General features: G+C 41.1%; 1 protein-coding gene across 10 annotated transcripts in view; it reads right to left on the reverse strand.

Annotated features, from left to right (window-relative positions):
• Positions 1-12618, reverse strand: part of ZC3H14 (zinc finger CCCH-type containing 14) — a 42213-nt gene continuing 29595 nt past the window's right edge. For 3 of the 10 annotated variants that reach the window (XM_081111737.1, XM_081111734.1, XM_081111731.1), the window contains 7 exons: positions 8167-8326; positions 7194-7426; positions 3511-3631; positions 2395-2531; positions 2003-2094; positions 906-1012; positions 1-123 (listed from right to left, as the gene is read on the reverse strand). In XM_081111737.1, the coding sequence (XP_080967863.1) occupies positions 117-123; positions 906-1012; positions 2003-2094; positions 2395-2531; positions 3511-3631; positions 7194-7426; positions 8167-8326 (857 nt within the window). In that variant the 3' untranslated portion in view covers positions 1-116. The remainder of the gene's footprint in view (positions 124-905; positions 1013-2002; positions 2095-2394; positions 2532-3510; positions 3632-7193; positions 7427-8166; positions 8327-12618) is intronic. The other 7 variants (XM_081111732.1, XM_081111739.1, XM_081111736.1 and 4 more) reach the window with 3 other exon arrangements.

Below are 12618 nucleotides of genomic sequence, written 5' to 3' on the forward strand. Positions count from 1 at the left end.
TTCATATTATGAAAGCAATATATTCCAAGTTTCAAAGATTTGACAAGTTCTACAGAATCTTTTTCATCAGTAGATGGAAACTTTCAAACTTCACGATCTTCTGCCAGGTAGGACTGTCATTCACTGAATAAAACCAAAAAAAATTTTTTAATTAACTGCTTCGCATCCCTATATACCACATACCTTAATTAAGAAGTTGAGATTCTTCAGACCATGAATATTCGTTCTACAGATTATGATGCAAATACCAGATTTTAAAAGGTACATAAAAGATAACATGAATTTATAGGCCACACTAAAATGTTCTGAAACTCCCCCCCCCCTGAATTACTAATGTCTAAGAAAACTGATATGAGATTTGTAAGCAGTATAACTCCTGAAGGCCTTAGTGTATGTGCAGATGAAGTTATAAAAGAAACCTGATCTGGAGATGATTCAGGGAAATAAGCAATTACTGGATAAAACAAAATTGGCTTCTACTCTATATTATTTTTCCAAAGGACCCATGTAAAATTAAACATCAGAGAAAAAGCAGTGATAATTTATTCCACATTTGTGTGCTTATAAATTTAAGAAACTACATATTAGAAAAGTACAGTGGGGTCTTGACTTATGAGTTTAATTCGTTCCGTGATGGAGCTTGTAACTCAAATTACTCCTATGTCAAATCAAAAAGGGAACGAGTGAGACACGTGATGCTGGGCTGATGTTGTGGCGTTCACTGTGACGTTCGCTGCACCAACTATCGGTGCGGTATCTGAAGCTGGCTCGTAACCCAAATTTTAGCTCACAACTCAAAGCAAAGAGACGGCTCATATCTCGAAAAACTTGTTAGTCGGGATACTCGTAAGTCAAGGCCCCATTGTATTTGAAATGCCATTAGGAAAACTAATTTTCGTCTTTACCTGGTTTGAGGCCGAATCCATTTCAAGGCATGTCGTGGCGGCACAGTAATGGTGGGATGATAAAACGTGCAGTCAGGTCTTGTACACTGAGTGTTAAATCTACAGTGCTAAGGAGATAAGAACAGTTTCAACATATGCAAAGCTAATACAGACAAAAACGGCAATTAGAGTGACACTAACAAGCTCACCCTAACAATGGGGCAAGAGATATGGTCTGTAACATTAATTTTTATTACTACTGAAACCTTGAAAAATAACCGCCTCCCACACACACACACACACACACACAATCCTAGTCACAGAATAACAACAAGCCAAATTTCAAAAAGAACCTTAGCATACAATCAACTACTTCTAATCAATGTTTAACAATCACCCTGCACGCCCTGCCTAACACCCTAACATTCTTCACTGAGCACCCTCAGCTATGCCCAACTGCAACTGGAGGGAAGTGAAGGCCTTCTGTATGGTCTTCAAGCTGCTATTTCAGAAAGGAGACACTACTCTGAGCAATGAAACAGCTGAGGACACAGCAACCAGTCTTTAGTACACAGACAAAAGCATCAGAACAAGCCTGGATGGCAGTAAGCTGGACTACTAATGTCATCATCTCAGTTCCAGCATTAGGGAAAGAAAAAACCACCGACATGCTTAGGGGCAGTGAAGAACAAACAGCAAAGGTGAGCTCTACCCTCCTGAGAGCTTAGAAGACTGACATTCAGTAGTGTCACACCACTTGGCCAGGGAGAAAAACAGGCTGGGTGATACCAAGGAATAACTTAAAGATCTTAAAGACCTTCAACTTAACTCTAACAAAAAATAAGCTAAAGGAGGTGAGGAAGATACTCAATCTCAATTTGCTAGTGATCTTCCAGGTCTCACAACTAAAAAGTTATCACTAAATTCAGTTTTGGGAAAATGGGTGGGGGTAAAGGGGAGAGATCAACCAAAGGACTTTGTATGCATGCATATAAACCTAACCAATGGACACAGACACCAGTGGGGTGAGGGCATGAATGGGGGTGGGGAAGGGGAAATAGGGGGATAAGGACACATATGTAATACCTTAATCAATAAAGGGAAAAAAAGGTTCTTACTTTTGGATGATAGAAGGGACATTCCATTTTCTTACAAGCAGGGAAGTAACGGCAGAGCTGACTACTAGAAGATGGTGTTGCTGTTATAACTGCTGACAAAAATGAGGACAAACATTGATCAAATTTATTTGGCAAAATAATTTTTAATGCATTCTGATGTTTTTATGGGAACCATTTTAAAATTAAAATATAATGAATGATGAGACATATATATTCATTAGTGAAGATAAAAATACGTAAGAATACTATAGTATGCATGCACTTCCTCTTTGGAGACTCGTTACTTTAATTGATTCTGCTACAATTTTGAAACTATTCCTTTCACAAAATGTCATTTTTAATTTTTTTTAATTTTATTTTACCCAAAAGTAGTAGTGCACAAAGTCACTAACCTGGTTTTGGAGGCAGTATTGGAATTCTTCTATTCATATGAGTGAAGGGACAATCTGGCTTAGTACATTTTGCATCATATTTACAATTTGGATGCACAAACAAACATTTTTCAGCAAATTTACAATTGGGGAAAGCCCTATAAAAAAAAAAAGCATATTATTCACATTTAATCTTCTGAATGCATTCGTTTTTTTGTAGAGGGGCTCCTTATACTCATTCCATCACTACTTGTTTTCAGAAACAAAAAGTAACAAGAGAAGGAAACTCCATTTTTAAGTGAGGCCATACATCAACAGGACACAACTATCTATTCCAAAGCCTGGGATAATAACAGTTTTTCAACTCCAGCCAAACCACATGAAGGGTAAAAGAGTTTTTGGTGATAATGAGAATCACACCACTTAATTATTAAAGTCTATGTTTATATATTTTATGAAGTAAACACTATAGTGAGCACAATATTTATACAAGGGATTGTGCTACCAAAAAGAGTACTTGTCCCACGATCTCCCTATTTATACATCCATGTTATTCTCATATCAAAAGCTCCTGAAATTAAAACATGGAGAGATTCTACCTATGGGCCAAAAACAAAATGTAAAAGTCATCCCTCAAAGGTCATTCCATTTAAACAGCCAGCTGGTTAGGAAAAATTATACCCAAGTCCAAAATATTTTCTCATTACCTATTATATAGTTTTTCCTCAACGCCTTAACATTTGTGTATGTATGGATGAACACAATGCATACAAACTGGGATAGTTATTACATACCCACCTCCTTAAATGTACAGAATCTGGAATAAAACCCAGAATTTCGGTATCTCATAGGTCTGAGGCACAAAGAAGCCACCTCCCATCTCCCCATCCCTACACCTACACACACACACACACACACACACACACACACACACACACACACACCCCGACCCCCACACCCACACCCCACCCCCTGCTACACACACATATGCTGTTCAGGGCAGGACCGTGGTTAAGTGTCAATGAATTTAGTTACAAAACTCAAACTTGGCCTTAAAAAAAAACACAAAAAAAAACTAAATATGTGATCAGATATAGAAATTAACCTGAAGACCAGAAATGGTTCGCTGCTACTCACTTGCAAGGTGAAATCGGGTGGTGGTAAGCACATTCATCCCCGTTTTTGCAGGCAGGCCAGTACTTGCAGCGCTCCAAAAGTTTTTCTGGCTTCTGTGCCACATTCAGTTCACTCATCTCAGCTACAAAGGGAGAGGAATTAAAAGTATACATTAATTATGATCAATTCAGTACACGGCACTTCTTCTAATAAATTTCCCTCAAAACCCAGTCTTAAAATCGTTATCTTCTATGTCCATAGTCATATGAAATAAATGAGTCAAAGTAATCTGACCGACACTGTAACAGAATGCTGTAAACGATCCAGGAAGTAGGCTAGTTTGCATTGTGGAAGTAAGTGAACAGTGATGCTGCAACTAGGGCCAAAGTTCTCACAAAAAACTCCAATTCTCAAAAATATTTCAGAGCTGATCAAATATAAAAGAGGGAAGAATGTCAAGTAGAGAGTCAATAAAATGAAATGCAGATTGAAAACACAAGTTGATAAAAAATGTGAACGAATTCTCATTCAGGCAAGTTCACCAGTGGTCCCAATACAAAAATATTCCAACTCACTGAGGAATACCCAGTTTTCTAAGTCCAAGTGATAAATTCAGCAATGTCTTCAAAGTGAGGAAAGACTTTTGCCTAAAATGGGTCACAAATGTCATTATCTGCAGGGGCCCAGTAGATTACCTAACGGAGTGTGCCTGGCTGGATGTGAGATCACCATGGCGGTCAGTCTCCTCGTGGAGCAAACGGGTGGGAAAGAGACCAGTGCACACACCATCAGATGGCACACTCTCTGCCATACCACTCACCAGATTCTGTCCAATTACAATGTCAATTATTGTGACTTCAGAAAGTGGGACCATGTTGCCAGACTGTCTCCTGATTCGGTAAGCCAAAAACCTTTTTACATGACATTTACATTTTAAATGCTGGCAACTAATTCAAATTCAAAACAGAATAAACCAAATAAAGTTACACCTGGTAGCTATCATGAGCTACCTACCAACTTCTGGTCCAACACATCCAACCCTCCTTCCCAATAGCACCATGGGTATTACCTATTATTGTTCATATTCATGTTTGTGAAAGCAGATATCACTTAAACTACATCTCTTACAGAGCTGTTCAAATTTGGCTCTGTAACTTACTAGCAGAGAAGGTAGACACTGGGCAAGTGCTAACATCTCTGAATGTCAGGTTCCTCATTTACACAGAGGAAATAATGTCTTCCTTAATTTTATGATTAAATGAAAACAAGAATGCAAAACAGGTAACAATCAAAACTTAACAATACAGTGACCCGACTTCCGTCTTCATTATAGGATAACAAGGCACACACAGCCAGTCCTAAACCCGTTAGGAAGACCATCAGCGCTATTATGACTATGCCTGACATATAAATTTTCCAGGCTACTTAAAGTAATTATTTATCTCCAGGATAAAAAGTATCCCTAGTCTTAAGTAAAATCTGGTAGGGCCAGAGGATTTTCTCCAAATTTAAATGATTTTTGTGTCAGCTTTGCAGAGATTTGTCTGTCTGACCTTCCTCCTAAAGAACATTCTTTAGACCAGCGGTTCTCAACCTGTGGGTCGTGACCCCTTTGGCGGTCGAACGACCCTTTCACAGGGGTCGCCTAAGACCATCCTGCATATCAGATATTTACATGACGATTCATAACAGTAGCAACATTAGTTATGAAGTAGCAACGAAAATAATTTTATGGTTGGGTCACAACATGAGGAACTGTATTTAAAGGGCCAGAAGGTTGAGAACCACTGTTTTAGACTATGGTATCTGTGTGGAAACCCAGGCCAAATGAGAAGTTAACAGAATACTCATCGCAGGCTGCTGCAAAGTGGAATAAGTGGCAACTCACAAGCATGTTAAAGAGGTTAAATACTGCACAAGGACACTGTATCTTCCTGAGAGCAATGTTAAACCATATATACGAAGGTCATGACTCTGGTTTTCCCTAACATTTACTTCATAAGCTATTAAAACTTTTCCTGTTTACATTTTAAGAGGCAAATTCACTTTTTGCTTCAAACTATAAAATCTGGACTGCTATATAATGGCCAGTCGGGGTGACTTCAAACGGCTGCTGCTGTCGGTAGCATCCTGGAAACTGGACAAAAAGCCACCAAAAGCAATGACAAAGTTTCAAACTCCCTGCTCAGAGGGGGAGAGCAAGAGAGACCCCAGCCTCTTTGTGACTGCTATTCAGGAGTCTCTCAGCGTAATACACCAAGAGTCCCAGATCAGAGTGACGGTGAAGGAGGCTCACCACGCAGCACAGCTGTCTCCATAAGAGCCACTGGTGTGTGTGTCGCCGATGACATATATTCCAATAAAGCTTGACAGACATCTACATTTAAATGAAACTGGACCCTAACATATAAATATTTAAGCTGCCAAATTGAAAACCAAAGTAGCAAAAGCACCAGAATTTTCTCTTATTTTAGACAAAATATATAAGGTCAAGAAATATGCAGTGCCCAACTTGCAGTTCTTACCATCTTTGTTTCCATTTTAAAACCTTTCCTCCTTTGAATAGGGTTGTTTTCAGCTTCTGCCACCAATCAAAACCGTAACACTATATTACTGCCTCATTCAGTTCAAGATAATAGCGCTATCTCTTCACTTACTCATATCTCCCCCTAAGGACTATTATATTTTTTAGCTACTAAAAAACCATTTAATATATTTTCATGTATCTGCAAAGAAATTTTACTCTGGAAAAATTTCACAACCCATTTTTTTCTTTGATACTATTAAGATTCAGTAACTGGCCGGCTGGTGTGGTTGAATGGTTAAATGTCAACCCATGCACCAAGAGGTCGGTGGTTCAATTCCAAGTCAGGGCACATGGCTGGGTTGCGGCTTCAATCCCCAGTGGGAACTGTGCAGGGGGCCACCTGTTGATGTTTCTCTCTCATCGATGTTTGTCTATCTTTCTCTCCCTTCCTCTCTCTCTAAAATCATTAAAAACCTATTTTTTAAAAATGTAGTAATTGCCTCCCCTGTCAAAGTAGGTGTTTCTAGGAATGTGAGGTCTGAAGAGCATGGTTATTCTCTATCCTGAGTGACAATGATCAGTAGCTGTACCTGCCACTGGTATCCAGTGAAAAGCCCTAAGAAAGGCTCATCTGCCTAAAAGCATGTCACTATCTGAAATGAGTTGATCTGACTTCTAAATACTATGCTTAAATATTAATTTAAACATAAGATCTTTTCTAAGCGTCCAAGAACTATTTTGACTGCTAGGTGAGAAACTTCACTCAAGAGAATTTCACTGAAGGAGAAATAGCATCAAAATTCAAATTCATTTTTCTAGCAAGTTAATTATAGAAGAGACTAATGCTGGTAAAAGAGGAAAGTAGCCAGTACAGTTTCTTTTTCAGAAAAAGGCAAACAGAAATTAAGAATGATGGTCATTCTCTGACATGAATAAAAGGCATTTTTTGGCTTCCATGGCTGAATACCATGTTAGTACCTAAATGACAGCCAACATTCACAGGACAGACAGTCTCAAATTTAACTGGTTGTTCTGTCTGAAAAAAATAAAGGCCACTACTGAGGAATAAACAAAAGCAAGGCCTCCAACCAGTATTCATTCAAGACAGAGAAACATGTCAAAGATTTCCTTCTCAATACCAGCACCCTAAGAGGGAAAGGCTGAGCTCTCAACACACCGTGTGCAAAGCTACCATTGGGGTCATCAAGCTGCCTGCTCATCAACTGCAACTGCTGTGGGTGGAGGAGACCTCTGAGTCCCTGGTTTGAGGCTGCAGTTTGGTTTACAGGTTTCATTCCTTCAAAGCACATGTCCTCCTCTTGATCTGACATGTATCCTGGGGGGCTGGGAACACCATCCAGCGTCACTATAAACTTGGGACTTGCAGGTTTATCTGGTTGTACAAGATCTCTGCCAGATAGATAGAAAATACCATAGAATTAGGGAAACGAACACATAAAGCTGAGCCTCCTAACCTGCTGTTTAGCAGAACTATCACTCCCTTACTTGCTGTGGTTTCTTCAGTTAAAAAAAAAAAAAGACTTTAAAGAACTTGCAGGTACAGCCTCCGTGGGATTCCTGCTACCACACACTGGCTGCGGCCCATCACTGTGTCATTACCAGCGCCCCCGGGGCTAAAGCCAATTTCTCCTCAACCCTAACCCCCTCTGTCCATCTGATCCTCATAGGGTCACATGGAAATATACTGAGAAGTCAGCATCCATGCACACAGCACAATAGCCAGCAGTCTACATTTACACTAATTTTATTATCTGTATGTCTGTTAGAACTTTTAATTTTCTAAGGGAAGGATCATCCCAACCCAACTGGCTAACTCTGGAGAGATTTCCTGATTTTGATCACCTGGCCTTTAAAATCTCATTTCCTGGATGCACATAAAGAAAAGAATCTTATTAACATTAAATCATACGCTGACTTATTTTGCAGGATAATGGATTTCCGAACAAGAAAGATGAACTGGAATATTTGAAACCTGATTTTGGCTTACTATATACGTGGCCTAACTATTGAGTCAAAGCACTCTACACTGAGCACCAGGATGGGGTGGAGGGAAGTGTAAACTGGCGGTTATCCTGCACTGCCCATCTAATGAACACAAATTAGCTACACAAAAAAAAGAAACCATCTACCGTGTCTGCATAAGGTGTCCTGAAAGTACCCGAAGGGTATCTGCGGTCTTCATCCCCGACTCTTGGTTTGATGCCACTACTATTTCCTCAGACAGCTTTGGCTTCTTCAGAATAAATGATCTTGTGTCTGCATAGACCAGGGATTCCATGTCATAGTAATCTGAGCCAAAGAAATTGGCCACAAATGTTTACTTTTGAATATACCTTCATTCCCAACATCACACACGTGAGAAGACTGTCAAGTTTTTAATATATATTTGTAATTATTTTCAAAGGAAAATCACAATGGTTCTACTCAGAACAGGGCTGCAATTCTGTGTCAAACATCTTTCCAAAGAAGCATTCTTTCCCTCTTCCAGCATATAACCAAGGGATTCTAGAACACTCCTTGCCTACAGTATGGAAAGGTTCTTACATGAGGCATCTAATGGGATACTAACAATATGAACTTACTTTTAAACACAATACTTCCTAAAAACATGGAGAATAAAGAGCCCTAATGTTTCCTAGAACGATGATACAAAGATTGTGTAAAAAGCATTCTAAAACCTGTTTTGTTCATTTTGCACAGTATCAGTTAGTGAAATGAACACATTCTAATGATAAGAATTCAGCTGTCATAATTTCCGCCCGATTTTAAAGACCACTATACGAGAGAATTTTAAGATGAATAGACATTTTAAAAAATACAGCAAGGAACACAATGACCTTCAATGCAAATAAGTAGAGCTCACATCATCAGCAACATCATCTTAGGCCCAACACTTTATAAAATACACCAAGCCCTAGTGGAGATGGCTGACCTATCAATATGGAGTCAACTGACTCGAGTTAATGAGCTCCACAGTTAACAGGCAAATAACAGAGACCAAAATTCGGACTATTCGTTCATGTTCATTCCCTGAAAAAAGTGAACTGCTGAGAATACTGGGCTAGGTACACACAAAAATATTTCAGAACCGTATGCCCCAAAAAGTGACCTAAAAGGGGTGTAAGCAGGTTGGAAGAGTCCAGAACCTCCTCCAACTGGGAGAAGAAAGGCTTACAGAGGAGGAACAAGTACAACAGGTACTAAAGGGATGAGCAGGAATACACTAGGAAGGAAAGTGCTGGAGAAGAGAGGACACCGCATGGAGAAAGGCAGGGCTTTCCTCATTAGGAGCACAGGGATTTGAGGCAGTGAGATTGTGGTATGCTGGAGGGCTGTGTGTGGTGGGCTAAGCAGATGAGTGGCAAGGAAGAGGCTGAGGCATAAAGGAGTTTAAATTCTGGTCCAGAAGTAGTAAGTAACCCAGAGAGGTTTCTAAGTAGGGAGGTCACATGTTTAAACTGGTTTTCAGGAAAAAAGGAACAGTGGTCAGATGGATTAGAGTCCTATATCTCGGTTATGAGGCTGTTGCCCAGGAGTGATGTTGAGGCTCCAAGTTAAAAGTCTCATCCCCTTTTCCTAGTCTAACACCCTCCCATGAGCACCAGCAGCTCACAGCAGGTGCATTTTCACCTACTATGCCAAGTAGGAGGCATGCCTGTCGTCCCTGCCAGTGCAGCAGAGACTGGTAAAGACAGGTGTATGAATGAAAGCAGGAGGAAGAGGAACTTGATGCAGGAAATAGAGGACATGAGAAAGAGCCAATTTAAAAGGGGGAAAAGGCTTGTGGCCAAGACATGGAAACAACTAGAGGGTTCTTCGATAGATGACTGGATAAAGAAGATGAGATACATATATACATTGGAATACTACTCCTCAGACGTAGAAAAGATAAATACTGCCACTTGCAACATGAAGTCAAATGGAAAAAGTCAACCACCATATGATTTCATGCATATGTGGGATATAAAACTGAAACCAACCAACCAACCAACAAGACATAAAAACTCTAGACACAGACAAAAACATACTGGTTACCAGAAGGAAAGGAGAGTGGGAAGAGGTAGAAGAGGATAAGGTGGGGATAAGTGGTGATGGAAGGAGAGACCTGACTTGGGGTGATGGGCACACAATGCAATATACGGAAGATGTATTACACAATTGAACACTTGAAACCTCCAAAGGGTGGGGCAAAAGGAAGTTTACAGGTGTTCGTATGGAAAATTATACAACTTATAAATAATGCCCTAGCTGTTTTGGTTCAGTGAATAGAGCATTGGCCTGTGGACTGAAGGGTCCTGGGTTCGATTCCAGTCAGGGGCACATACCCAGGGTTTCGGGCTCAAACCCCAGTAGCGGGTGTGCAGGAGGCAGCCAATCAATGATTCTCTCTCATCATTGATGTTTTCTCTCTCTCCCTCTTCCTCTCTGAAATCAATAAAAATACATTTTAAAAAATAATACTAGTACAAGAATAAACTGTGTTTCACATACTCACAACAGTAAATCTATTTTTGCCCTTTCCTGTATAATTTTATTAACCAATGTTGCCCCAATAAATGTTAATAAAAAATAGAAGAGGGCAAAGATAAATATCAGTTTTAGGTTTATTTAGTTTGAAGTGTTGTGGGGCTCTCACATGTTCAGGAAAGAAGTTGAAAATTCAGATCAGACCACTGGGGGTGGGGAGACAAATAAGAGAAGCAGAGTCAAAAGTGAAGGTGAAATAAGAATGTTTAATAAAGTGTACACACGGAGTGCTGCTGTCTTCTCATGGATCTGCACGTCAGAGACCACAAGTGACCCGAGACCACAGGTGATCCGAAGCCTCATGCCAGCAAAGGCAGAGTCCAGAAGTTAGTCCGAGGGCGGCAGCATTCCTTCTCACCACCCTGCACTTTTCTGAGGCAAAGAGGCTCTACTACTTTGCATCTTGGGAGAATATAGGAGATGAAAATAACACTGAGGGCAGGACACAGGGTAAAGTTAACATTTTAAAGGGCAGTAGACGAGGAAAGGAGTTGATAAAGGAGAATGAAAAGGAATTAGTAGGAGGACAGGAAAGTCCTGGGAGCCAATGGATCAGAGATGGAAGAAAACAGAATTCAAGTGTCGTAAGCTACAGTTTAGGAAGTGGACACTGAAAAAGGAGCGCTGCACCCACACAGCCACTGGTCGCCTCTGCAGGACTAATGTGAGCAGCCCAGGTCGAGGCGAACCAGACAGATGGAATAGTGACATCTGGGTGAAGAACACAGGCGTCTGACCCAGGTGTTCTGTTTCCTCCTGAAACGCCACTAAAATATCAATAAAGGGTTAATTTTTAAAAAACCCGCCAAGAAAATGATTGTGAAAGGAGATACAACCACACTTCGGAAGTGAGAAACCAATTCAGTAGATCTTCAAAAGCTGAGTCTGAAGCCAATAATGAAGCCAACCAGCATGGATCCCAAGACTCTCTCCAGCGGTTGAGAAATAGGGGACCTTGGAATTCTAGGGATGGGCAGAACAGACGTGGCTCCAGTGTCCATTTCAAGCACAGTTAGTTCTTCCTAAATTCTCGTTTCTATTCCCCTACCTCTCTACTGAAGACATCTGCAATAACTGGAGGTCCACTTTCTCACTAGTCACCATGGGAGACACCTATGGATGAAGCTCCCTGGTTTCCGACAGAAAGGTGCTGCACCATGAACTAAATGCATACTATTAAAACTGTTAAAAGCAGGTTTCCTCTGACCAGTTTCTCCCTTGGAGAAAGTATCGCTTTATAGATTTTTGAGCTAAAAGCAGAAGGGTCTCTGCACCAAGGGATGCCAGCCAGGTTGAAAGCACCACCATTCAGAAACCATGGAGGGGCTTGTTAAGGTAAACATTCTGTAGTGATTTATGCTGAGGTGCCTTCCCCAGTTCCCTTTCCCACTTGGCTCCCAGCCAGTCCATTACTTGAAAGGTCTTTCTTTAGAGAAGCTGACCAGCCTACAGGAAAGGCCTAAAAACCGACATCAGGGTGCCCCAAGATAGCAAGACACATCACACTCCACTGCAGATCTGTGTTCCTATGCGAGGTCCAAAGCCCACACCCCAGCCAATTAACCCAGAGCACCAACAGCTTTCTAAGTGCCCACTCTTAAATCTAAGCCTACCAAGGGCCTGCAGACATCTGAAGAAAACCACTTTCAGAGAACCAAGATGGCGGCATAGGTTAACGCCGGAGTTTGCTGCTTTGAACAACTACTTCAAAAGTGAAACTAAAAGACAGAGGGACATCACCCAGAACCACTGGAACGCTGGCTGAGTGGAAGTCCTACAACTAGGAGTAAAGAGAAACGCACACGGACACTCAGAGGAGGCGCAGTGCTGAAGTCAAATTCTGAGGTGCGGAGTGCGCGCGCGGAGCGGGCTGGCGGCGGAGGGTGCGGTTGGCGTTTTCAATCCGGAGGGAGTCGCAGACTCTGAGCTCCAGATCCGGGCGAGTCTTTAGGGACCCAGACTCAAACGGGAGAAGCGGGACTGCCTGGCTTTGGTCAGAGCGAGTGCAGCTTTCCCTCCGAGCTTTGCAGCCATTGCTGGGACTCAGAGAGGCA

Source organism: Myotis nattereri (genome assembly GCF_964212035.1).
Source record: "Myotis nattereri genome assembly, chromosome: 1".
NCBI lineage: Eukaryota > Metazoa > Chordata > Mammalia > Chiroptera > Vespertilionidae > Myotis > Myotis nattereri.